Source organism: Pelodiscus sinensis, chromosome 8 (assembly GCF_052426305.1).
Source record: "Pelodiscus sinensis isolate ZL-2025 chromosome 8, ASM5242630v1, whole genome shotgun sequence".
In the NCBI taxonomy this organism is placed as follows: Eukaryota; Metazoa; Chordata; order Testudines; family Trionychidae; genus Pelodiscus; species Pelodiscus sinensis.
The window spans coordinates 52,041,401-52,067,991 of NC_143059.1; the positions used below are offsets into that span (position 1 = coordinate 52,041,401).

Here is a 26,591-nt window from a genome sequence, read left to right on the forward strand (position 1 = left end):
GCTATTTCAGAATTGGTATTATTCCTCGTAGAATGAGGTTTACAGATTTTGGAATAAGCTATCCATTATTTCAAAATTATTTTGAAATAATGGAATGGCTGTGTAGATGCTCACATTGTTACTTCAAAATACTGCTAGTTATCTCAAAAAATGGTACAGTGTAGATGCACCCTTAGGTGTTACAGGACTACCTTTTTTTTTTAAGTCACAGACTTCCACAGCTACCCCTCTGAGACTTTTTCCCCTACTTGGCACTGCAACCGATATGAACAAATCATATAAAATTTCCATTTACCTTTGTCTTGGCTTTACATTTCATCAGTGGAACATTTCAATCTGAAGGGATAAATATGCAGTGCAGTGCACTGAGAAATAATCACACAATTTCTGTTGTTAATTGGTATTGGTGATTGCCGAATTCTCTATGTAGCAGTGGAAATTTACCCTAAAGGGTATATCCTTAAGGTCATTCAGATGCTCCTTTCTTGGATGTATGCTGTATGCCATGAATTACTTATGGAGTTGATGTTGACTTGGATGTCTGAATCAAAATAATTAAATGATATTTAAGGCTGTGGGTTTGTTTTGTTTTGTTTTGTTTTGTTTTTTTGCTACAGATGTCATGGGAATCAGATTCCATTGTGTCTGAGAGAGATTTTTTAAAATTGGAGAGAGATGTCCATTTTGCCCATATTACAGCCACCAAAGTTGCACAAGGGTCTTTTTCTTTTCTAATGACAAAGTATTGTAGTCTCAGTGTGTGCTTGTAGAAGTTTTCTAATTGTAAAAATGTGAGGGCTTTCCATTTCAGCAATTTAAGGATGACAGAGAATAAAAATGGTCTCCTTCTTTTGGATAAAATTACTGAGAATATAGTGGCAAATATCTGCAATCCAATGGAATGCCCAAATTTTACTTATCTCTTTTAATATGCCATGGAGACTGCAATAATCTTGGTCAGTAATATCCTCCTGGCAATGGATAAAAGTCCAAGTGTGAAATCCTGGCTCCAATTAAGTCAATAACAAAAGTCACAAACTCTATGAGATCACGATTTCTCCCCAGATGTCCATGCTGATCCTCTTTAGATCTTTGAGAAGCATTTGATTCCTTTTGAGTGCAATGTTTTGTTTGGCCCACCCAAGGACCCAGATGGGATTGTTCTCAACTCGATTCATTCCTCTCCTCTTAAGCTACATCTGCACTGCAATGGGAAAGGTTGCTTTTAGCATGGGTGGACATACCTAAACTAGTTTGATCTAACTGCTCAAGCATGCATCCATGGTACTGGGCAGGTACGACAAGTCCATACTGCCTTGACATCACTGCTTAGATCTAGCACAGGTATTCTACATGTACTGCTATCAGACCTCCCAGCTGCAATGTAAATATGCCCCAAGATTGATCCTAGAAATGGGTGATGACTTCATGCTGACTAAATACAAAACTAAAACTAACTAGCCTATTTTCATCATCCTAGATAAGTGAAGAGCAAACTAGAAGTAATAATAAATGGTGAGAGATAAATTAGATTTGGACAGTTCTTCTAATTTCACTAATCTGAGGCTTTTATAGGTTATTCATGTGAAAACCTTTATTTTAACTGTCTGGCTAAAAATATAGATGCCCACACCTATTTTTAGTGTTGACTTGATTGCTGCTAAGTTGACAGAGACTCATATTTCCCCCTGCTGCTCTCTTACTTTCCCCTTTTTGACCTTCTCAAGGCTGTATGAAGTAATTTACTAATCAAATAACATTCTTTTTTGGAGTCTGGTTTATTAAGAGAATGTAGTAGTTCAAGTGTCAACTGAAAACAAGTTTTCCTGGAACTCTACAATTTGTTCAGCCCCTGGCTGAGCTCAGCAGTTCTTTTCCAAACCCAGATCCTACCGCCTGGAATTTCCTTGAGCCTCTTCCTGTTAAGGCTTGTGCTCATGTCCCTCACTGCAGGTCACTTCAGCCAGGCTTTGTCATCTACATAGTGTTGAGATGTCTTTCCCCAGTCCTCTCTGTCCATAGGGAATTCTTTAAATTCCCAGCAGGTCCCTCTCCTTTTTATGGATGGAGCAGGTTCCTTCTTGCAGGAAGTCTTGTCCTTTCCTCATTCCCTCAAGCCACTATTGGATGATCAACTGTTCTGAAGGCTAGGCTCAAGCCAACTATGGTCAAATAGCTAGGGATAAACCCAGTTCTCTTAAAAAAACTAACTCTCCCAAGGCATTGTCACAGCTGAGTTTGAAATAGTCCACTCTGGCATTTTGTGCTATTAACAGAATGTACATCTCTCTCCTTTAGAGAATTTGCTGAAGCACAACCAGAAATAATAGATTGGATCCAAGAATCATTTAGTCAAATACTGTGGCTTCTCTTATGCAGATTAAAAGGCCATAGTAATTCCCTCTGACCTTAACCTGTGAGTCTTACTAGGAACATCAATCACGGCATTAGTCATCTGGCATTATTTTAAATGTTCTGCTCTTTTCAGAACCTAGTGCTGTTATGTCTTCCCCATGAACCTCCACATGGCATCCACTCTACTCTGCAATGATTAGGCCTCAGTTGGAGTATTATGTCCAGTTCTGGGCACCACATTTCAAGAAAGATGTGGAGAAATTGGAGAAGGTCCAGAGAAGAGCAACAAAAATAATTAAAGGTCTAGAGAACATGACCTATGAAGGAAGACTGAAAGAATTGGGCTTGTTTAGTTTGGAAAGGAGAAGACTGAGAGGGGACATGCTAGTGGTTTTCAGGTATCTAAAAGGGTATCACAAGGTGGAGGGAAAAAATTGTTCTGCTTGGCCTCTAAGGATAGGACAAGAAGCTATGGGCTTAAACTGCAGCAAGGGAGGCTTAGGTTGGACATTAGGAAAAACTTCCTAACTGTCAGGGTGGTTAAAACACTGGAATATGTTGCCTAGGGAGGTTGTGGAATTTCCATCCCTGGAGATATTTAAGAGCAGGTTAGATAGACATCTATCAGGGATGGTCTAGATGGTACTGGGTCCTGCCGTGAGGGCAGGGGACTGGACTCAATGACCTTTCAAGGTCCCTTCTAGTTCTAGTGTTCTATGATTCTATGATCTGCAGAGCACCATTCCACAAATGCAATTGTAAGTCCATAAATCATGTCAATACCTCCTCTAGGATGTTGTGGATATCCAATTCACCCTTGAGTGCTTATGTGGGATATTCTGTTATGAGGGATTTGATGGTTTGGATGTTCTCACCACAGTCACACAAAGAGCTGTTGATTTTCAACTTGTGGGTCAAGTAGCTGCATCTTCCATGGTTTGTTCAGATGTAGTTCAGTGTGATTCAAAATCTGCATTTCAGGTCAAAATTGGGAAGATCGCTTTTTGGTACAGTAATAATGTGCTAATTTGGAATGGTAGATGAAGTCCAGACATTTTGCCATTTCCTGGCCAGATGCAGAGACATGAGTTGATTGCGTGTGGCCAAACGTGGTTTTTTTTATTTCAGGTATTGTTGAGGTAAATGGCGGTTTAATGTTTGCTGATACAAAAGCCACAGCAGAGGTATTGATTTTTAAAGTTCCCATGATAATTCACATGGCTTGATGCAGCTTCCAGTGCACAAGTTGATTAGGGCAATTTCTTATCTACACTGATGCACAGTACTCTGCAACTGACTACAGCAGAACCAAGGCCAGTGTTTGTAGGACAGGGCCCTTGATCATCAGCTTTTTCCAAATAACTTTTGAATAATTTGAAATGAGACTTCACCTTAGATTGGGGTGGGTAATAATTTTTGATGGGAGAATTGGTAAATGGTCACGGGCCGCAGTCTTCCATGAAGGAGGTGTGGGAACCAGGATGGAGGTTGGCTGCAGAAGGGAACTTGTGGTAAGGGATGGGGGCTAGAGGGGGTGTGGGATCTGGGAGGGAGTTTGGGTGAAGGAGAGGGTTGTGACCTGGGGAAGGGGACTGGGATGCAGGGACCAGTAGGGAGTACGGGTGTAGGAGAGGATTTTGACTATGAGGAGAAGTGCAGGAGGGGGTGAAAGGTCTAGGAGGGTGTTGTGACCTTAGGCAGGGGTTTGGGTTGTGATCTGGGGCAGGGGATTGGGATGCAGGGTCGGGGTCAGAGGTTGTGATCTGGGGCAGGAGTGCAGGAGAAGGTGCAGGGTCTGGGAGGAGAATAGGTGCAGGAGAGGATTCTAATCTGGAAGAAGGGTGTAGGAGGAGATGCGGGATCTGTGACCTGGGGCAGAGATGCAGGAGCGAGTGCAGGGATTCGGGTCATGACTGAGGGCAGGGGTTTGGAGTGCAGGGTGTGGGAGGGGTATGGGTGCAGGAGTGGCAGTGTAGGGTATGGGTTATGTGGGGCAGGATTCTGACTTTGGCTGGGAGGTGCTTACCTGGCAGGCTCCTCAGCCAGGCTCCCTACCTGCCCCACTTCCATACACTGTTCAGAGCAACTGGCTGCAGGGGCCATTTGTGCTTCTCTGAAGGCGGCAAGATGGGGGAAAGGAGCAATGTGATGCCTGTCCTGTTAACAGATAGCTCCCATTACCTGGAAACCAGACAATGGGAGCTGCAAGATTATTGTAGCCTCTCTCCCCTCCCCCTAGGCTCACAGCATTCAGAGATGCACACACAGTCCCTGAAGCCAGCTACTTGAGTGCCATGTGGGGGAGGGACAGGCAGGGAGTCTGGCTGAGGCTCCTGCTGGGCTGTGGGCCAGATCCTGTAGGCCATATTTTGCCTGCCCTTGCTTGAGAGGCTCCTTTCTTGAAGTGATCATGACAGGTCAATGTGTAGTCAAAAATAGCCCCAAGATACATTTTCTTTGAATCAAGTGCAGTTTTACCACAAAACTTGTTAGCTAGAGTGTACTGTGAAATTCTAATCTCAAGGTGGAAAGCAAAGGCTACCGATTTGCCTAGATTTGGTTTCAGGCACCACTTCTGGAAGTACTCCACCATCATCTTAATGTCAAACATGGGGGTTACTTCAAGTTCATTAAAGCTATGGGCCGGAGGTGCATCACTGCGAATAGCTAACAAAATAAGCTACTAGCAATGGTGCCTGGGTGTACATTTGCAGGACAGGAACATCCTTCACTGGAAATAGGGAATGAATGTGTCTGAGTTTAAGCTTCATGGATTTATTTTGCTTGGTTTGCAAACTTGGTATGGTAATCCCAGTTTTCTGGGATTCTTCTGCCTCACCCTGGGTCCATCCCTGTTCAGCATTTCTGGGGGCTGATGTAATCAACCAGTGATTTCCTACATTCATTTACGCTTTTGCCCCCAATTGGCTCCCACTGTCTGGTATGAAAGCCTATTTCCGTGGTCCCTCACAGGACAAAACCACATTATAAATGGATTTTTTAAAGTCTGAGTTCTGAAATCATATCATGACCTAATGCAATTCCATCGTCAGGAAATACAGACCTGGCACTTCTCTGAGACACGTGTAAGCCATTCCAGACAGGGTCCCTGTAATCTAACCAAAAAGTCAGTAGGAAACAGAATGTCAGCAGTGTATTTTGAATAACATTAGTCATTGTCTTCATTCACTTATCACTTAGTGAGGATGTTCCGTTTTGTGCAACAAATTTAAACAAATTTAATCTAGTTTGGCTTCCTAGCTACAATTTCGTTGGATGCTGGTAAACACTATAGGGCACAACATGACTGCTACAGTTTTTCTCCACACCATAACATCATCATTGGTCTGGCCTTTTCATCCCTTTCTCTGGTATTTGTTGCCTTTTTAATTTTTTCTGTAGTCAGCATTGGATTAGCATCAAGTTCTAAATTATAAATTGTGTAACCTAAACTCTCAACAATCTGGTGAATTTTTATTGATGAGGTAGCAGACTGAAGGGAAACAGTAAATGATGAGCCAGAGGCAAATTCAAACTGATTATAGCTACTTTCCATGGCTGTCTGGTTCCAACAGGAAATGCAGTTGTTTGAGCACAATTCCCGAAGAGCTTTTGCGAGGCAGATAACTCCAGAATACAGTTAGAATACTGTCAAGATTGATAAATTGGTTAGTATTGCTTCACCTCTAGACTACAGGAATGAAAATCACAATAGGCCTCTCATCAAGAAAAAAACTTTTCTGACTGTACATTTGTCAAAGTAAAAGTAACTCATAATAATGTGTTTTACTTGGCAGTTTTGTGACTGCAAAAATATTAAGCTATGACAGTGTATACTATACAAAATCATAAGTGTTATTCCTTTGCTGAAAAGTATTTTTCAGAATCACTGAACCATGTTTCATTACTACTTTTTACACCAAAGACTTGCATTCAGCATTGTAAATCTGCCCTTCAGAATATTTCTGGTAGGTGAATTCTCACGTTGAGTTTTCTCGGGAGAAGTCAGATCTACCAGAGGTTCTGAAAATCCAATATAGACTCCTGAGATTATTATTTGAATATAAACTGGAAATCTAATTTAAACATTTTGGTGAAAAGGCTTTCTTTTTATAATCCCTAAAGTTTCATATTAATGCCACAAGCGGTTATTGCCACATAGCAATTCAATTAACCACTAGCTTGATCATCACAATTACATATTGGGAGTGTAAAAGCTATATTGTAAAGAACATGCCAAAAGCTATATAAGAATTCTAGGCTTACTTTTAAACTACTGACCATGAACTATACAAGTGAGAGCTTTGATGTTATGTGTAACAACATGGCCCAATTTTGTGTGCTACTTTATTGATGCCCCAGGGATTAAAACTATAAAAGAGCGAGTGAGAGAGAGAGTAAAAAATAAGCTAGAAAAGCAAGTCACTTGTCACAGACTGGGTTACTTTGAAGCAAAATTTGTAGTTTAATATTGTGTAAAAGAAAAGCTCTATCCCTTAGCCAAATACAGGAGAAAGATGCCCCATGCACCAATCACTCCTGGGACTATGTGGTTGCAGAGTTAGTCCATAGCAGGCTGCTTTAATTCATGCAACCTGCCTATGCCCCATTGCAGCAGCCAGGAATCAGTGGAGTTCAGGAATGTTCCAGCCTCTCAACCTTTCCCCAGCTTCTTCCCTGTCCCTACCATACGGAGTGGGATTGCATAAGAGAGGGTTCTGTAGTGGCAGATGCGTCTGCAATGTCTACGTATGCCTGTTAAGGAATGCATTTCTCTGCTTGAGCTACATAAAGCTGCCTTAGTACCCAGCAAGATCTGGCCCCTGATATTCAAGCTATTTGCTTGCATTGGACTTGTGGGATCTATTTTTATTACATGGTTCTGATATTTTTTAAGGAAATACATGAATGGATTTGCAACTGGACCCATCAGTTAAATGGAAGACTGCAACATAACATCCCCCTTAAAGCACTTGTCAAACTTGAGACGATTTCTGTGAAAATTGAAGTTATACAAAGTCAGACATAATGTTCTTGATGAAAATCTATAGTATTTAAACATCTGTCTAGATATCAGATAAGGTTGAGTTTTTATCTCATGCTTAGTGCATAACGGCTTTTATGCATTCCCTGTGCTTATTTAGTTCATTACCATAAGATGCTATATACAGGACACTTGGAGCCTGAGAGATTCAAATAATAGCAAATGCAGTTTCATCCTGCTATGTTCAGACATCTCAAATGAGGCCTTGAAAAGTTAGTTTGGAAAGAGCTTACTAAAGGAGAAGAACATTGTCGTGAAGGCTAAACTAAACCCAAGTTGACTTTTTACTGAAAGGGAATGTTGCCTAGTGGGTCGGGGGGTTGCGTGTTTGGAAGCAGATCCTCAGCTATTTCATAGTTCCATTGAAATCAACACCCTGATGGAGTCATTGGCATAAGGACTATTTACACCAGCTGAGGATCTGCCCCTAGTAATTGTGAATTCTGTTTCTCTCTCTGTCATTGATTTTTGCTGTGTGAAGGTATTTAAGCACCTAGTTCCTATTGATTTCAATGGGATCTAGATATCTAAATACCTTAAATAATCTGACCACTAAGCCTACATTAAACTCAGCATGGTTACTCAGCTCATTCTCTGTGAAGAGGGTGGTGATATTTAAGCCATCTTCATAAGGGTGATGTGCATTTTAATTAATTGTTTGCTTGTAAAATTCTTCAGGTCCCTGGCTGAAAGATTCCGTATAAACCTTATTAGAATATCGGACATCAGTAAGGACTGAGAGAGAACTGGATTAAAAGGCAGCATATAGGTTCTGGAATCATGATGAGGAAAACTGTTATGGCGATGTTCTAAAATTCATAGAAATAAAAACACTATGGAATATGATTCTAAGCAGTGATAGTCAGAATATTCTGAATGCTCCTGTATGGGGGATTTAAGAAGGTTTTTAAGAATAAATGGAGCACAGAAAATAAATCTGTTCAGAACAAATGCATCCATGTAACATAAAATTGCTGCAAAGGAAACCAACTAAAGTTCAAAATGTTACAAAGCAGTACAAGAGTTTAGGGGCATTGGTGACTGGTAAAGCAAGGAAAGAAAATCACAATTTACTGAAATGAGAAGCCAGGAGAATCTGAAGAGAGCTGGGGCTTTATCCTGGAAAGCATGCTTGTGTGTGATGCTGAGTATCCTGTACTCTCACAGTAGTCAATGTGACTTAAGCGTGTCCATTGTGGTATCTGGGAGAATCAAGCCTATAGAGTCACAGGATCAGATACCATCTTGGCATGGGACTGTTGACCTCAATTAGATGTGGAGTAACACCTGAGCTGAACAGTGTCCATTTTTTTCTAGAAATGTGTGATAATGCATACACATGCCCAGGGCCAGATTAGCTCTTCTGTGGGCCTGGGGGTATTAGATTGTGTGGGACTCTTGTTGCAAGTCTTTTTCCTAATATAATGAAGGAGGCTGATGGAGATGCAGGTTCTGGGTAGAAGTCAGGTTGCAGGAGGGGGCTTAGGGCTGGGGGTTGTGGTGTGGGTACTGAGAGAGAATTAGGGTGTGGGTGGGGGGCCAAGACAGGCCAAAGTGCAGGAGCAGATTCATGGCATGGACAGGCGGTTGGAGGGCAAGGAATTTACCTTGGACAGCTCCTGTTTGGTGGCCCAGCAGGGCTCAGGCAGGCTTCCTGCCTGTCCTGGTCCTGCACCACTCCTGGAAGCTGCCTCCATGTCCCTGGCTATGGCCCATGGGGGAGGAGGTGACTTTGCACACTGTCCTCACCTGCAGGACCAATTGGCCACAATTCTTGGCCAATGGGAGCTTCAGTGGCTGCGCCTGCTGGTGAGGGCATCGCATGAATGGAGCTTCCTCCTGAACACTGTGAACCAGCAGTTGCAGCCTACAGCCCAACTGAGGGGGAACAGCAGCACACCAGGCAGGAATGGATTATCACAGGCTTTAGTTGCTACAGACCATGTCCCTGGTCTAAGAACCCTCCCCTCCCCCCCCAAAAAAAAGTTTTGGACTTTTTGGCAGCCCAGGGATGTTTTTGAAGGGACTCCATAGCCTGGGATGCTGGACTCTAGCTCCAAAAGCCCCTGGGTTAATTGAGCCCTGTACATGCTGTTACCCGCTGTTCCAGGTTTCACGTCGTGCATTGATAATTTCCTTTATTGCCTTGATGTAACTGATCCATGGACTTGAGTCTTAACTAGTACCTCGTATAGCCAACTGGAAATGGCTGCAAAAATGGTGGAATTCATTAAGCAGATTATTTATCAAATAAAGGGGCACACTGATTAGGAAAAGACTGGGGAAGACAGAGACTTTGAATTTGACATGCTATGGACTTGATTAGAATATAAGAGAATCCAACTGTCTAGCGATTAGATAGATAGATCCAGTCTAGCTTTATCAACAATCCATGTAGGACCCTCATACACAGCTCCCCAAAGCACTGAGGGGCCATGGTGTTGGGATTCAGGCAGTAGTGAGAGAAGCCTGGTCATGCTGGTGTAGCTCTTCTCTCTGGTGTTTTCTCTGCAGCTTTTCACAGTATCTTCCATTCTAGAAGATTTTCTAAGAAGGACCTGAGCCACATAGATAATAAGACTTGTCACACAAGGGAGGTTTGCTAGGAGTCTCCATTGTCCAGGGACAGTCCTCAGGAGGATGGCTTAGGAGTGCCACTCATTGGAAAGTGACTGACGTTTTCCCTGGACAAGAGCACTGGTGGACACTGTGGTGAAATCTAAGGATTTGTGAGGGTATGAATTGAGGTCCAGCCTTCTGCTAGAACTACCAGAACAAACACATGATCTTGTCACTGTGACCCTTGCCTTCCTCTATCCATTCTCTTTGCGTGCGTTCTCCCTTGTCTTTATTGTGAATGTAAGTTGTATGGGGACAGGACCTCTTAGCAAGGTTCAACAGGTCTGGTGTACACAGTAAAGAGTCTTCAGGACATCATGAGCAAGGATGCTATGAATTATAAGATGCAACATGCTATGAATTATAAGATATTTTAATAATAGTATCTCATATGGCAGTTTTTAGTGACTGATTTAGAAACCGTTTACAAAGGAGATGTCATTATCCTAATTTTACAGTGGGGAAATGGAAGCATATGGAGCAGAACCAGAGTTTTCAAGTTCTTGTGTGCCTAAAAGATACTCACAGGAATCTCGTGTGATTTTTCAGAAGCACCTTGATTTCCCAATGTGGCTTGCCCAAGATCACCCACAGGCTGGTGGCAGAGCTCAGAATAAAATAGAGGTCTCTGTAGTCCCTGTCCCATGCTCTATCTAGTAAGCCACACTGCCTGTTGTGATATTCAGTGGTGTGGACAGCCTCTCAGCAGTGTGGTCTGGTGGCTAGGACACTGTACTAGGAGTGAGGCGATCTGGAGTCTGCTCTCTTCTCTGCAACTGACGTGCTGCATGGCCTTCTATGAGCTCCTTCACCTTTTGTCTTTCTTATCTATTCAGACTATAAGCTGAGTGGAAAAGGGTCTGTCTCTTATACTGTATTGTGCACAGTGCCTACCACAATATTCCTCAGCCCTGTTCTAGCAGGTCTACTCCTGAAATGGAAAAGATAAGTTTGAACTCATGCAAAACTCTCTTGCCTGCACATCTATATAGGGCACTATATAGACAACAGTCGTATTAGCAGAAAATTCTGTGTTCCTTAAAGGCCACTTGATGCCACTTCACTTAGTTAATGAAAAGAACAAACTGTCAAGGGCTAAACTTAAAAGCAGATGTATAGAAAAAGAGATGGCATTTATGTGGCTTTTATATTTGAAATAATGAACGGAACAAAACCCAGCACTGTCGCTAATAGGATCACTTACTACTAAAAGCATCATCTTGCTACAGTGAATGTCTCATTACAGTAGCAGGGGGCCTAGAAATGACCTCTCCTGGTCCAGCAACATCCCTCATACAAGACTGGTCAAGTCCCGAGGATGCTGGACTATGGAGGTCCAACCTGTATCTTCTCATATGTAGCGGTGGTTGCTCTAGAACAGGTTTGAAGCATTGTGGCAGAGCAGCATGGAGAAGCCTGCTGTATGTGTTCTCTGGAGGTCTTCAGTCCCATGAGATGACTCCCTCAGCAACTGTCACAAACTTTAAATTCATTTAAACTAATAATATGCCTAATGCTCTTAATCCCGCCCCCATCAAGTAGTTAATGTTGCTGCTGAAACAATTTAAAAATAACACAGCCAAAACATCATAACATAACAGCAGAAATATTAAATGATTTGTTGTATCATCAATGGAAGGAGAGTGATGTCAGAGACCAGTCCTCCTTCCACAGAAAATTCCCAGTGTCTTCAGTGGATGTAGGATCCTCCCCTCCACAGATGAATTAATTCTTCAAATGCTCAGTTTCCAGTTGTTGTGATTGTCTTATTGTTTGTTTATTTTTGGATTATGTGGTTGAAGAATAAATATTTTCAAAAAGTTATTCATTTATTTAGTAAATAACATGTGCACTACTGATTTCAGCTGAGGAAATGATTGTCAAGAGCAGGAAAAGCCAGAAGATGAATGGGTCTCTTACTTAAAAATAGGAAACAGCTTGAAGTTCCTTTTGGGGTGGGGGGGAGATAGCTCATCTATTAACAATTACATTATTTTGTCACTGATACGAAATAAGGATTGTGTTCTACCAGTGCTGGACGCATGCACCTCCTATTCATGTGAACAATTCTGGGCCTTCGTGGAGGGAAATATAATAATCCTAAATATTCAGAGTTTTGACCAGCATCCTGCTGTAGCAAATTTACCATGCTATTGAAACTATGTTTATAAAAAAGCAGAGAGGAAAATAAAATGTATTATCCAGATTCCCACATCAAATTTTGATTGAATATATATGTCCTTATATGTCTCTGTCTTCACGTTGGTGGGTTTCAGATAAAGCCTTACCAGAAAATGCAGGATCAAGAATTCAGACATTCACAGCTTGAGGCAAGTATCATGCCTAGTTAAATATCCTTCCGTGTTCCATACAGAGTCTGTGAATCATGTGTCATGCTTGCATTTATACCAGGATTTGGAAATGCTGTAAGTCTGCCTACCTGTTTGCATTCACATACACAGGATGTTCTGTGCAACAGGATGTTTTTCCAACCAAACTAAGAGTTGTCAAGAATCACCAGTCAAGACAGTGTGCCTCAAAAAGCGTGCCTCTGTCACAAACAGAAGATGGTCCATTTTGTCTCTCTAATATCTTGTGAACCACACAGCTGTAACCACACTACATACAGTCAAGCATCTGCAGTTACGCTCATCTCTCCTAGTTCTATGCAAGGTTAGGTAGGAATATTTCCAAAATGTCCTTAATTTCTTCCCCCATTACCTCCAGTTCCCTTCCATGTTTTCCCTAAGGATACGTCAACACTACTGCATTATTTTGGAATAACTAATGTTATTTTGAAATAACAAAATGCGCATCTATATAGCAAGCCATTACTATGAAATAATGTTGAGATGGAGGACTTCTTACTCCAACTCCTATGACCCTCATTTCACAAGGAGTAAGGGAAGTCAAAGGCTACATCTACACAGTTTCCTTCTTCCGCAAAAGCCTATGCAAATGGAGCATGGATTAGCATATTGCCATGCTTCATTTGCATAATTAATTAGGAGCCATTTTTGCTCAAAAAGGCACCAACTATACAGCGCCTTTTTGCACCAAAAAAACCCTTTTCTGTAAGAGCCGTTCTTCCTGAAAAAATGAGGAAGAACGGCTCTTGTGCAAGAGGGGGCTTTTGCGCAAAAAGGCGCTGTGTAGACGGCATCTTTTTGCATAAAAACCTGTTGCGCAAAAATGGCTCCTAATTAATTATGCAAATGAAGTGTAGCAATATGCTATTCCTCACTTCATTTGCATAGGCTTTTGCAGAAGAAGGAAGCTATAGAGACGTAGCCAAAGAAAGAGAGTTCTTCCTTTGATTTCCTGCTGCGTAGACAATGCCAAAAGCCAAATTAAGCTATTTCGACATCAGCTACGCAATTGACATATCTGAAGTTGTGTATCTTAATTTAACTTTTGCCCTGCTGTGTAGATGTGCCCTTAAGAGTCCAAAGCTTCTGAAAAGTAGCCTGACTCCTCTCTCATGCTCTTTTCAAAGTTGATAGTTTCTCTTTGGCACCATTATCCTGTTAGACATTAACATTTTCCAGAGACCAACTCCTTAAGTGAAGATGCCTCTTAACTTATTAAAATCATGTGTTAGTGAACCACAGCATTTAGTTTAGCAAGTCAAGCCCCATAAGTGTTCTGTAAAAATTATTTTCTTATTCAGAAGCACATCTGCATCCTGTGCTACAGAGATGATTGTTTTATTTCAAAAGAATCTATGAATAGGTAATTTTAAATTGAAGCAAATTAATTCTTTGTGGAAGGTACTCAGCACCTTACTTAAGATCCTAATTAACCTTTCTGAATAAACATAGGAACTTAAACGTCCATTACATTTACATCTGTTGCAGTTTTTTTTCTTTAACTAGAAAGGATCCTCTCTCTGGCATCTCTGGGCATGGTCTCACCAGGCTCTGAGAACACTTTCTACTTTGCATTATTGGAAATCATGATTAATTACATTCTGTAATTCAGTAGCACGGGACTTTCATTTAATATCTTATTTGCCTATTAAGATTATACCCTGTTCTTAATAATATGTGGTTGATAGAAAGCATTTAGGGAACAAAGCCCAGTTATTATCAGTCCGGCTCCCTGTGCTGCCGTAATGCTGAATTACTGCCTAATTGCAGAGTGATGCCATATAGAGTCCAAAGTCTTAAGAGAAATAAGGCAGCTTGCATGTCATTTGGCTCCTGGTTACAATCCAGATCTAGTGTAATCATGCACATGTCCCAGTGGAGAAAAGGTGCTTTTGTATTCTTTATGGGGTGATAACATGATTTCCACAGTCATGTACCAGTGACCAGATCCAAATACCATGGAAGTCAGTGAGCCTCAGGGGTCAGAACCTGCTCTCTTTGAAACAAGCAGTAAACATCCATTGACATCAGTGGGTGCAGAGTTGAATCCCCTCAAGTAAAAGCAGAGGATTGCAGAGCATGTTTGTGGACTTGTTTGCTAACACTGTGAGTAGTTTAAGGAAGTAAAAATATTCATGCCCACAAACAATAATCAGGGCAGACAAATTCTCATATTATAGCAATGTAAATCCATGATAAGATGGCTTCAGTATTTACTTTGGCTTCATCCTGGTATAAAATGAGAACAGACTCGTGGTCCCTAGGCCTGGACTTCAGTGAAGAGTTTTGCTTTCCTGCGGATGGCAAGAATTGGCTGTAACCAAAATCATTTGGTATTTTTCTCCTTTGTTTTCCCTAAGAAAACTATGAGACCACCATGATGAAGGCAAAGAGACCTACAACTTCTTTCTAATAAAATGAGGTGTGTGTTAATTTTAAAATGAGAGTAACAGCAATAATTTTGGGTCAGATTTTCAAAGAGCCCTTAAACTAGCACCTAACAACCTGCCAATTCAAGAAATTCTGCAATGTCAATACTGGAGGATCATGGCCTAAATATGCCCTCACAATTTTGCATGTGTAATCAGCTATGTAGACATTCAGTTCCTGATTTACAGGCACAAGTTTTGTTTTCAGCCACGAATTAGGTGACTAAGCATGGAAATTCTCTTGGAAATGACTGTGTCTAGTCTCAGAATGTTTCTTAGAATAGTTCAACCTACAGTGAATTTTTGCAGCTGAATCTTCTGTGGAATGCCCTGGTGCTTGCTTGTGTATGGATGTACTGGGAGGTCACCAGAATAATAGAGATTTTTTTTTTCATCTCAGGATGCTAAACTTTCTCTTTTTTCAATTTTTTTCTTTCCCAGCTATCCATTCCCCATGGTATTCAGCAGCTGTAGTAAAAAGGATCTGGAAAATAGCCTGGAAAAAGGAGTGGGGATGTGTCTCTTTAACCTGCCCGAAGTTAAGGAATCATTTGGTGGACAGAAGTGTGGGAATGGCTATGTGGAAGATGGAGAAGAGTGTGACTGTGGGGAACCTGATGTAAGACTATCTCTCTATCTATTTCAGAATTATTATTTTATCTCCTTGCTATAGATTGATCCTCTCTAGTCCAGCAATCTTGGGACCTGATGGGTGCCGAACCAGAGAATTTGCTGAACAAGAGGAGATTAATGTTGTAGTGAATGGGTCTTTTTTTTTTTTTTTTTTTTTTTTGCCGAGGAGAATAATTGGAACAATGCTTGCAATACTGCTTAATAATGTATGACTGTACTGATACACCCTATATAAACTTGTGCCTGCCTATCCAAGGCTTATCAGCTCTCTTCATACCAACGTGTTAGTGTTGTTACACAATTTTATTATAATGGCATAAGGAAATATGTAGATAAAGCATAAGAAACATGCTAATTCTTAGCAGCATTACCTACCCTTTCACTGTTTACTGGAGTCTTAGAAGACATTTAGGAGTAAATTAGAGCTAAGTGACAGCACAGAACACTGAGAACCAGGACTAGTGGCTGTAAACACACTTTATAGGGACACAGGAAACTTGGCTATACTCATAAGTGGACATCTTGCTAACTAAAATCATGGCAGATCACGGATGTTGCTGGACAAGAGAGTGACGGCCTAGAGAGGTTCAACTGTACAAACCTTATATAGAAGAGGGCAAAAGTGCTTGCAAATTAGTCAAAGTTTTTTTTCAGACTGCTCTGTATTAAATAAAACTCTCTCCTTCCTTCATTTTTCAATCTTAAACTTTAATTAAATTCCCCAAGATAGCTGTTCATCTCTGCTTACTTTTCATTGTGCCTTATTGCAGTGCAGTAGGCAGGTCTAAGTGTCATCTTAGTGTGGGTTTTACAAACTACCTGTATCTCTTAAAATTAGTGCTGGAGAACTTTAACTGAGTTCCTATTGGGATTTACAACATGGGAATCCCTTTCAGCATTAGTTAATTACCTGAAACCAATACAAATTAGTTAAAATAATTCAGATTTCCCAAGATACCATATAATAGCTGGAGAATTCTTTCCTTGGATTCGGAGCTACTTGTTTTTATAGATTACATAATATCAAAAATATTGCTCCTAAGGAAACCTGCTTCCATTTTCATGCACAATACATTTTCCCTCTTGGTTTGAATTTTTTCTTTGCAGATTTCTGATTCAGTTGCCTTAATAATAGAAATAACCTACATTACATCCAAAAAGGATGCTGCTACTACCAAGCTGATTTACTTTAATTTAGTGCATGTGTCAAAGGACTGCTAGAATGAGAAGAGAAAATGCAGAATACGGGGAGTAAAATGATATCTGATCAGACACACATACTTCTTTTGGCCTCTCTATTCATTGGTCATATTGAACTTCTCTGAGATTAACCAAATTGAACTCATCAACAGAGGTGGCATTTGTCTCCTCTGATAAATATTGAACTGCCAACAAAATAGACTCAGGGCAGTAAAAATGGCAAGAGTTTGCTGTAGCCTTTCTATACAATATATTGAATTTATACAAACCATAAGTATTTCCTGACAGCACACTCATTATTTGGGGTAACAGGGTTGTAGAAGTAGGCTTGTCTTCTTGTTTAATGCCAGCATTAGTGTCAATGGCTTGCAAATATGTTTCTAATCCAGTTATCTTTCTCATTTTTACTCAAGTGTTAATAACACCTTTTTAAAGTCAAAGCCCCTTAATACCATTGAATGGTACCTTAAGCTGTCTCATCTCTTTCTCTTTTCTAAAATATCTTAATCTATGATTCAGGTATGAGGAATTTAACTTGCTCCCACTGTGGTCAGAGAGGTATCAACAAATCTCTTACATTATTTAACGTTTCATTAGCCAAGTTGTTTAGACCAATGTCAGTACATCAGTGCTGCATATGACCTTGTAGCACATGATAGTTGCACATGATAGTTTTACCAACTTTCAAGATTAAATATCACTGCAAACATATGTATGTATAACAAGTGGTTTGTCAGATGGACCTTTGATCTGACCCAGTATGGCCATTCTTCCGTGTTAGGGTATGTCTAGACTATGGCGCTATTTCTGGATGCCAGAAGTATCCTGAAATAGCAACATTGTGTCTTTAAACGCTCCCGCTATTTCCTGAAATAGCAGGCATGCTATTCCTGTGTCCCTGTAATCCTCGTTCCACGAGGGTTAAGAGATTTGTCGGAATAGTGCCTTATTTTGAAATTAGGTGCTGTCTACACAGCGCCAAATTTCAAAATAAGCTCTTTCAACCCAGACTCGAAATAATCATCACAGTTTATCCGACAGAAGGGTGCTGTCTAGATATATCCTAGAATAATGGTTTATAACTCTCTTTGCTGTACTCATATCAAGAAGTAGAGAGCTGTATTTAATGTCCAGGTTTAAGAAGTTTGTACACAGTATGATGACTTCACAATAGACCCGAAAAATGAAGGAGTAACATTAGTTCGAACCAAGGGGTTTGGTTTGAATGAACGCGTCCTGGAGCACACTTTCACTTTCAAAACAGCTGTTGATTGGAGTAACACACTGGCGAGATCATGCTAATGAAGCACGGGATATTTAAATCCCCGCTTCATTGACTATTTCGAATGCCTACATTTGCATCCCTAATTCGAACTAGGGTTCAAGTGTAGACATACCCTGAGTCATTGAGAAGTATGCATCTCAGTATAAGGCTCAGTTAAGACAAGATAAGATTAACACTGATATCAATTCAAAACACCAGTTAAGTTCAGTATTCCCCATCATGGCCCACATTAAAGCTTCAGACAGACAGAAGGGAGGGGTGTGCTGCAGTCATACTCTTTAGCACCTGCTTCCTCCTTTTATTTCGAATTTAAACAGTTTTGAAACAAATCACAGAAAAAGCGTAAAGAGCTGTAACATCTCTTGGACAGCAGAGAGGCTCACTCTACACTCCACATCCTGCCAGTAATGGAAGAAATTATGAGAGATGCTGGAGCCTTGTGATAACAAGCTGTTCCATATATCAGTAACTTACAGGAGTTGTAATTTGTTTGGCTGAAATGCAGTCATAGGCCAGGCAACCTACTCTAAGAAACCTAAGCCCTACTTTTTCTGTTCCTGTGAACAAGAAAAATTTAAAGTAGCTGGACCTGTGATTATCCATATCCTCTCTCTTGCCTCATTTTAAAAAAATTATAACAATTTACAAAGCACAACATCTATTTGCCTGCCTTTTTCCATGCTGAGTAATAGGAGAGTGAGTGATTAGAATTCTGCAAGAGTGCTATTGAATTTTGGTTGGAATTTCATTCATAGCCTACATCCTACCTTTGAACATACTGTAGCATGGATAGATGGCAAACTGACAACACTACTGAACAGCAGTTTTATCTGATGCTATATTTTTTAGATCTTAGAGGCCTGTGATTTAGCTTGGAACTCATTACTACAATCTCAGAAGCAAATCCACTATTTTCTTAAAGTTTTTATTGACTCAGTCTAAGAAAATAAATTTTATAAAAACCCACATACATAGGAAGTGCCATAGTCTAATGCACCAACATAAACCGAGAATGTTTCAGTTAGTGATAATGCGGTTCATATTTTCTGCAAAGCTCTCTATCAGAATAGTTCCGATAACACTATTGCAGTTGCACTCAGCTATACTGAACAATATCTCATTCTTTATACCATCCACCAATCCCATTACAATACAGAATTCTGATGATAAACTTTCTTAAAATGGAGAACTTTCTGATGTTATATTTAATGACACTATAAAGCCCTTCTGTCAGACCATTTAATTGTGCAGAAAGAATAGTAGATATGGCAGGTTACCAGCTTGGCTTAACAGAGAAATCTTCAGTGAGCTTAAACACAAAAAGGAAGCCTACAAGAAGTGGAAACTTGGACAGATGAGGAATATAAAAATATTGCTTGAGCATGCAGCGGTGTAATCAAGAAGGCCAAAGCACGATGGGAGTTGCAGCTAGCAAGGGATGTTAAGGTTACAAAAAGGTTTTGTACAGGTATGTTAGCAACAAAAAGGTGGTCAGGGAAGTGTCTGTCTATACTACAGAGTTCTGTCAGAAAAACTACCATTTTTCTGACAAAGCTCGAGGAACGTCCACAGTGCAATTGTGTTCTTCTGCAAGAAAAGCGAAAGAACAGAGGAGTTTTTCTGACATTGGTAATATTCATTTTATGAGGAAGAAGCCTTTTTGCAAAAGAGCTCTTTCTCAAAAAGGCATGTGTGGATGGGGAAAAGAGAGTCCTTTCAGAAGAAGAGGAAAAAGCACCAGAGCCCTGGTGGCCATTTCATCCATAGCAATCACAGCTTACATGCGAGAGAGCATCCATTCAGTCTGGACGGTCTCTTTTGAAAAAAGCAGATCGCTTTTTTGATGCACTTTTGCAGAGTGGACACTCTCTTTCGAAAGAAGATTTTTCAGAAGATCTCTTCCGAAAAAAGCTTCTTCCAAAAGAAGCCTGTAGTCTAGATGTACCCTCACTCAGTGGGGAAGGTAACCTAGTAACAGATGTGGAGAAAGTTGAAGTAGTCAAGGTTTTGTTGTTGTGTTTGTTTGTTTGTTTGTTTGTTTGGCCTCAGTCTTCAGACAAGGTCAGTTCCCATAATGCTGCAGTGGACAGCGCAGTATAGGGAGGAGGTGAGAATCCATCAGTAGTGCAAGAAGAGGTAAAGGACTATTCCAAAGAGCTGATCCATGCACATATCCGTGGGGCTGGATGTGATGCATTTAGGGGTGCTGAGTTAGCTGAGGTAATTGCAGTTCAATAGACATTCTGTTTGAATATTTGTGGCAATTAGGGGAGATCTCAGATGAACAGAAAAAGGCAAATGTAGTGCCCATCTTTAAAAAGGGGAAGAAGGAGAGACTGAGGAACTACAGACCAGTCAGCCTCCTCAAGAAATCCATTTTGAAAAACTTAGAGGAAAGGAAGATGGTCAGGGACAGTAAACATGGATTCACCAAGGGCAAGTCATGTCTAACTAACTTATTTGCTTTTTATGATGAGATAACTGTCTCCTGAGATATGAGGAAAGTAGTGAATGTGATACACCTTGACTTCAGCAAAGGTTTTGATATGGTCTCTCACTGTATTCTTCCCAGCAAGTTAAGGAAGTATGGCTTGAATGAATGTACCCACAGGCATGAGCGGTGAGTTATGTGGTCTTGTAGTGCCCTGGCTCCAGCAATATCCAGAGTCGGGGGCCCTGCTTCACCAATATTTGGAGCTGGGTCTATCCCCTGGCCCTGCCTGGAGCGGGCCCCGGCTCCCCCTGTAAGCCCCCCCCCCCATGCGTCCGTCCCCAGAGCATCTCTGTGATGGGGTCCTCACCCCGCCACACACACTAGCCCTGCTGGCGGTGTTGTGCTCGCGGCCGGCAGGCTGACGCCATTTTGGGCTTGCGGCTCATGCGCAGGGGTGGCCAGCGGGGAGCACCCCCCGGTCTGGTGCATGCGCAAGCCAGCTGGGCCAGAAACTGGCAGGCTGACGGACCCAGGGGAGACCTGGCCAGCCGAGGGCATGCCGGTGCTGGAAGAAGGCGCCAGTATTTAAAAACAGCGGAGTCAGACAAAAGGGGGAAGGCAGAGAGTGAGCAGCCAGCTCACCCGCAGGAGCCCCCTTCTTACCCCAGAAGGCTGCCAGAACACCTGGGGAGGGCAGACGCGCCGGAAGAGGAGGCCGTGCTCCAGGGGTCTGGCACCGATCAGTAGGGTTACCCTTAAAATATACTGGCCACATCTCATGGGCCACACCTTGTGGAACGAGGTGTATAGCTAGTTCGGATTAGGAAGCCTAATCCGAACTAGCTAGTCCGTGCCGCATGGCTACTTGCGGCACGGGATTCGAACTAGCCGGCATTTAAAAATGGCGCCGGCTGGCTTTATGCAAATGAAGCCCGGGAAATTCAAATCCCGGGCTTCATTTGCAACTCCGTATGACTACATTTCCCCCCCCCAGTTCGAACTAGGGGGGTAGTGTAGACATACCCAGATACTGCTACAGGCTGGGGACCAACTTGCTAAGTGGCAGTTCTGCAGAAAAGGACCCAGGAATTACAGATGACAAGAAGCTGGATATAAGTCAACAGTGTGTCCTTGTTGCCAAGCAGTCTAACGGCATATTGGGCTGCATTATTAGGAGAATTGCCAGCAGATGGAGAGAAGTGATTATTCCTTTCTATTTGACACTGATAAGGCTACATCTGGAGCATTGCATCCAATTTTGAGGGGGCCCCCACTACAGAAAAATGCAGAAAAACTGGAAAGAGTCCAGTGGAGGGCAAGAAAAATAATTAGGGGGCTGAAGCACATGACTTATGAGGTGAGGCTGATGGAATTGGGTTTATTTAGTTGAAGTAAAGAGGAGGAGGATGTGATAGCAGCCTCCAATTACCTGAAGAGGAGTTCCAAAGAGACTGGAAGTAGACTATTTTCTGTGGTGGCAGATGACAGAACAAGAAGCAGTGGTCTCAAGTTGCACAAAGAGAATGATGAAGCACTGGAATGAGTTGCTTAGGGAGGTGATGGAATCTCCATCCTTAGGGGTGTTTTTTAAGGCCAGGCTTGACATCGCCCTGGCTGGAATTATTTGGAGTTGAACTAGATGACCTCCTGAAGTCTCTTCCAACCCTAGTCTTCTATGATTCTCAGTTGGAGTAAATCAGTAAACTCAGTGAAACTGTGTTGATTTACACCACTGAGAATATGGCCTCTAATCTATTCTGTATTCTACCTATAAGTAACTAACAATGAGGGTGGGATAAATTCTTTTTTTTCTAGGATTCGCTAAATTCATTTTTTCGTATAATGTTTTTGATAAGTCAGATATCTTTAGGGTCTGATTCTGTTATCAGTGATCCAGTGCAGCCTCATTGATAACAGTGTCACTGACCACACATAGCTGTGGACAGAATTTGACACTAAGGATTTGATTCACTATTACATTCCTGGAGCCTGATTCACTATTACATTCCTTGAGCTTCATACTACAGGCAGTCCCCAGGTTACGTACATGATAGGGACTGTAGGTTTGTTCTTAAGTTGAATTTGTATGTAAGTCGGAACTGGCTCCAGATTCAGCTGCTGTTGAAACTGACCAGTGGCTGACTACAGGAAGCCGGAGGCAGAGCTGCTCTGCCCCGGGCTTCCTGGAATCAGCCGCTGATCAGTTTCAACAGCGGCTGAATCTGGACACCTGGGACAGAGCAGCTGGGGTGCTGCCGGGTTGGTCCCCGCAGCGCCGAGGAGCGGCGCTGCGGGACCAACCCGGCAGCGCCCCAGCTGCTCTACCCCAGGTGACGGCGAAAAAAGTCTGGTCCGCTGGGGGGGCGGGGAATGCACTAGCTGCACCCCCCGCCGCCCCCCAGCAGACCAGTGAGACATGGAGCAACTTTTCTCGCCGCGGAGGACGTGGGCGGCGGGACCTCCCAGACGCACCGCGGTCCTGCTGCCCGCGTCCTCCGCGGCGAGAAAAGCCTGGTCTGCTGGGGGTGGGGGACGCACTAGTAGGCCCCCCCCACCCCAGCAGACCAGGGAGACGCGGAGCAGCTTTTCTCGCTGCGGAGGACACGGGCGGCGGGACCATGGCGCATCTGGGCGATCCTGCCGCCCTCGTCCTCCGGGGCGAGAAAAGCCCCGTTCGTATGTAGGGATCCGACGTAAGTCGGATCCACGTAACTCGGGGACTGCCTGTAGTGTAACTCCATTTATTTCAGTGGAACTAAAACCTTGGGTGAATCTTACATGCTTATACTGTACATATTAATATTTAGGCATGGCTCTATGGCCCTTGGAAGTTTACTACAGTTACTTATAGGGTCACAAATGTAAAGGCCAAAAGGTCACCTTCTTTGACCTTTTACATGTAATTTCATAGTATTTCCTGTACAAACCCATAACTTGTTTGAGCTCTAGAGCATGCCTCTTAGAAAGACTTTTGATTTAAAGTTGTTCAATGTTAATTCACTCCCTTTCAAGGAATGTACAAATCGTTGCTGTAACGCTACTACCTGCACTTTGAAATCAGAAGCAGTGTGTGCACATGGACTTTGCTGTGAAGACTGTAAGGTAAATTTATAGAAATGTTTCTTATTTCTGTGAGATGGCAGAATTCCATAATCATCTTAACTGCAGATTAGTGAACAAGGAGGCAGAACAAACAAATTAGTATAATTAAGCATTAAGACACTTGTGGTGTTTCATGTAAGTAGTTAAAAAACTATCTACCAGAAACAGCAGTTGAAGGTACTAGGCCAAATCAATAGGGACAATATTAATTTGTGCCTGCAGTATTGGTGGCTGTTTCCACTCACTCATACACCCTGAATGTATATGAACTTCTACATGCAAATTTCTGCAGACATTTCTGGGTGCTATGCCATGGCAAGCAGTCAAGATACACTAGACATGCTTCATATGCCCTGTCTGGAGGGGTTCTTAAAGAAGATGAATGTTAATTCTTTAAAACAAACTTTTTTGTTGACAAGTCCCAAGTGACAGTAGATCTTCAGCCTTGTGGCTACGTTTATGAACAGCCAGACAGGGCTGCCACAGACGGTAACATTCCTAAGGCCTCAAAACAGCTTTTGGATAAGAGCTAGTAAAGTACCTAGGCAGGGTTTCACGGAAGCTAGCAGGCACTGTTTTAAGCCTGTTTAGATGCTTTTCTAACACGTACAGTTTATCAGAGTCAGTATGTTTGTTGCCTAGAATACCTTGTGGATGCAGTTAAAAATTTAGTGCTCCAGTGCATAACCATTGTCAAGCTGTTGATAAGTAAGTACTCAGAATGGCTAGCTATGCAGTTGCTGACTGCTTTCAACTCTGAAGAGAATGGGGGGAAGGTCGTGAAACATCTGTTATGATACAAAGGCCACCCAGTTCAGTATGCAGGAAAGGGGAAGAATCCACATCCAAATAGGGATAATCTGCTCCTGAGTTAATTCTGTTAATTAAGGCCAGTTCATGTAATCATATGTGGTTAATTTGCTGACTCGGTAGTTAGAGCCCTGCACAGATATAAAATTTGTATCTTCATCCACATCTGTATACACAAAAATGAGCCGTAGAGATCCGCATTGACATCCATGCATGTGGATACCTGCAGGTATAAAGTGGATATTTGCAAATATTCAGCGTTCTAAATACAAAATTTGTATCTGCATCCACATCCATATCTGCAAAAATGAGCTATGGATATGCACGTCCACATCCATGGATGTAATTACCCATGGACATAAAGTGGATATTCGTGGATTTGCAGGCCTCTGTTGATAGTTATGTCATTACAGTCATCTTGAGCATGTAATGTAGACCCAATATCAATAGTGAACCACTGAAAATATTTTCAGCCTCACATTTGATCCACATATACAGTTGTCCTTTTCCATTAAACACGACATACTTCTATGTCTATGGAAGCAATTTTAAAAAACTCCTTGGAAAGTGATGCTAGCTCTTTATCTTTTCATGGCTCTCCCACCCAATAAAACCAGTAGTATTTTAGGTGATACCAGGATATTGTCTTTCTTAAAATTCATTATGTTTTCCCAGAGTCAATTTCATCTTTGTAAATTAAATAACACAAGACCAAATCCTGATTCACTGTGTATCCACAGAGTAGAGCCCTAAAGAGCTGCCTAGGTGCCACGGAAACTTGCACCCATCTTTAGGACATTATTTAGTGCTTGCATGGCTAACCATCCCCATATGCATTCCCCAAGGACAGAATATGATTATGGCTAAACTACAAGACTCTTCCACAAGAGGACATTCAAATGGAGCGCTCATTTGCATATGTCATGCTCTCATTTGCATTTCCTCTTCTGTCCATTTAAAAACCAAACCAGTGTTAATTAAAGGTCAGGTTTTATTCTGAGGTGTACCACCTGATCCATACATTTTCATCCAGGAGCAAAGTCGTACTCTAGATTTCTGTCAACAACCTTTACACAATATATCAGGTAAATATATATTACGTACTCTATTGTTTTTATATTGTGCTTAATGGTCAATTGATGCAGAGCTACCCAAACATTACTGTGTAGCATAAATTATCCTGCTTTGTATCTTTTATTGATTGGAATTACAACAGCTTTTTTCTTCATTCAGTTGAAGCCAGCAGGGATTTCTTGCAGAGACTCAAGTAACTCCTGTGATCTGCCAGAGTTCTGCACTGGAGCCAGTCCTCACTGCCCAGCTAATGTATATTTACATGATGGACATCCATGCTACAGAGTAGATGGGTATTGTTATAATGGCATATGTCAGACCCATGAACAACAATGTGTCACACTCTGGGGAAAAGGTAAGTTCTGGATACAAGGAGCTAGTATTACAGCATTTTTTAATAAAATATCAAATCTCATGTGACTTTGAAAGAATGAGCAAGAGAATGTATAACGCAATATGTATCCATTTTAATCAGAAATACACCTAAAGAAGTTGTGCCAGTTTTTTGTTCATGCTCACATTCTTAGATCTTAAGGCCTCCTTATTAATAAAAAGTTCAGATTAGTTTAAAAAAAGTTGTCTTTTAGGTAGGCTCTGAGTTCTCATTTTGCTGGGGATACTTGACCCCCTTTGCCCCAGGCCCTTCCCCATGCCACCCTTTCTCCTAAGCCCTGGCCCTGCCTCCTCCCCCAAGCATGCCCCATCCCCACACCTCCTCTTCCCTCCCAGAGCTTGAATGCTGCAAATCAGCTGTTCAAGGCACTCTGGAAGCACTGGGAAGGACAGGATGGAGTTGGTAAGCCCGGGGCCATCAGTGTGTGAGAGGTGTGGGGAGAGGGGGCAGAGCTTGGCACCAGTGGGAGCTCTGCACCCACTAATTTTCCCCTGTATGTACTGCAGCCCAGAAGCAACCATGCAATCAGTGCCTTTGATGTTAGGCATTTGGGGTCAGATCCTCAGCTGGTGTAAATCAACATAGCTTCATTGAAGTCAATGGAGTTACTCCAGTATACACTCTCTGAGGATCTGGCAAATAATATTCTTATTCTGACGGAACAATTTTAGGATATTTATATGATGGATTTTATTTTAGGATTCCTCTTAAATAATGTCTAGTGGTTATAGCAGAAGATTGAAAGACAGTGTTCCTGGCTGCTACTTACTGGCTATGTGGCTTGAGGCAAATTACTGTATTTAAGCCCTGATTCTGTCATGACTTCACTGGGACATAAAAACA

General features: G+C 41.9%; 1 protein-coding gene across 3 annotated transcripts in view; it reads left to right on the forward strand.

The window, feature by feature from the left end:
- Nucleotides 1-26,591, forward strand: part of ADAM12 (ADAM metallopeptidase domain 12) — a 308,214-nt gene that overhangs the window by 234,753 nt on the left and 46,870 nt on the right. For all 3 annotated transcript variants that reach the window (XR_012905666.2, XM_025188248.3, XM_075935285.2), the window contains exons 12-14: nucleotides 15,258-15,435; nucleotides 23,381-23,470; nucleotides 25,514-25,709. Coding sequence is in view for 2 of the 3 variants with exons in the window: in XM_025188248.3 (XP_025044033.2) it covers nucleotides 15,258-15,435; nucleotides 23,381-23,470; nucleotides 25,514-25,709 (464 nt within the window). In the remaining variant the exon portion in view is untranslated. The remainder of the gene's footprint in view (nucleotides 1-15,257; nucleotides 15,436-23,380; nucleotides 23,471-25,513; nucleotides 25,710-26,591) is intronic.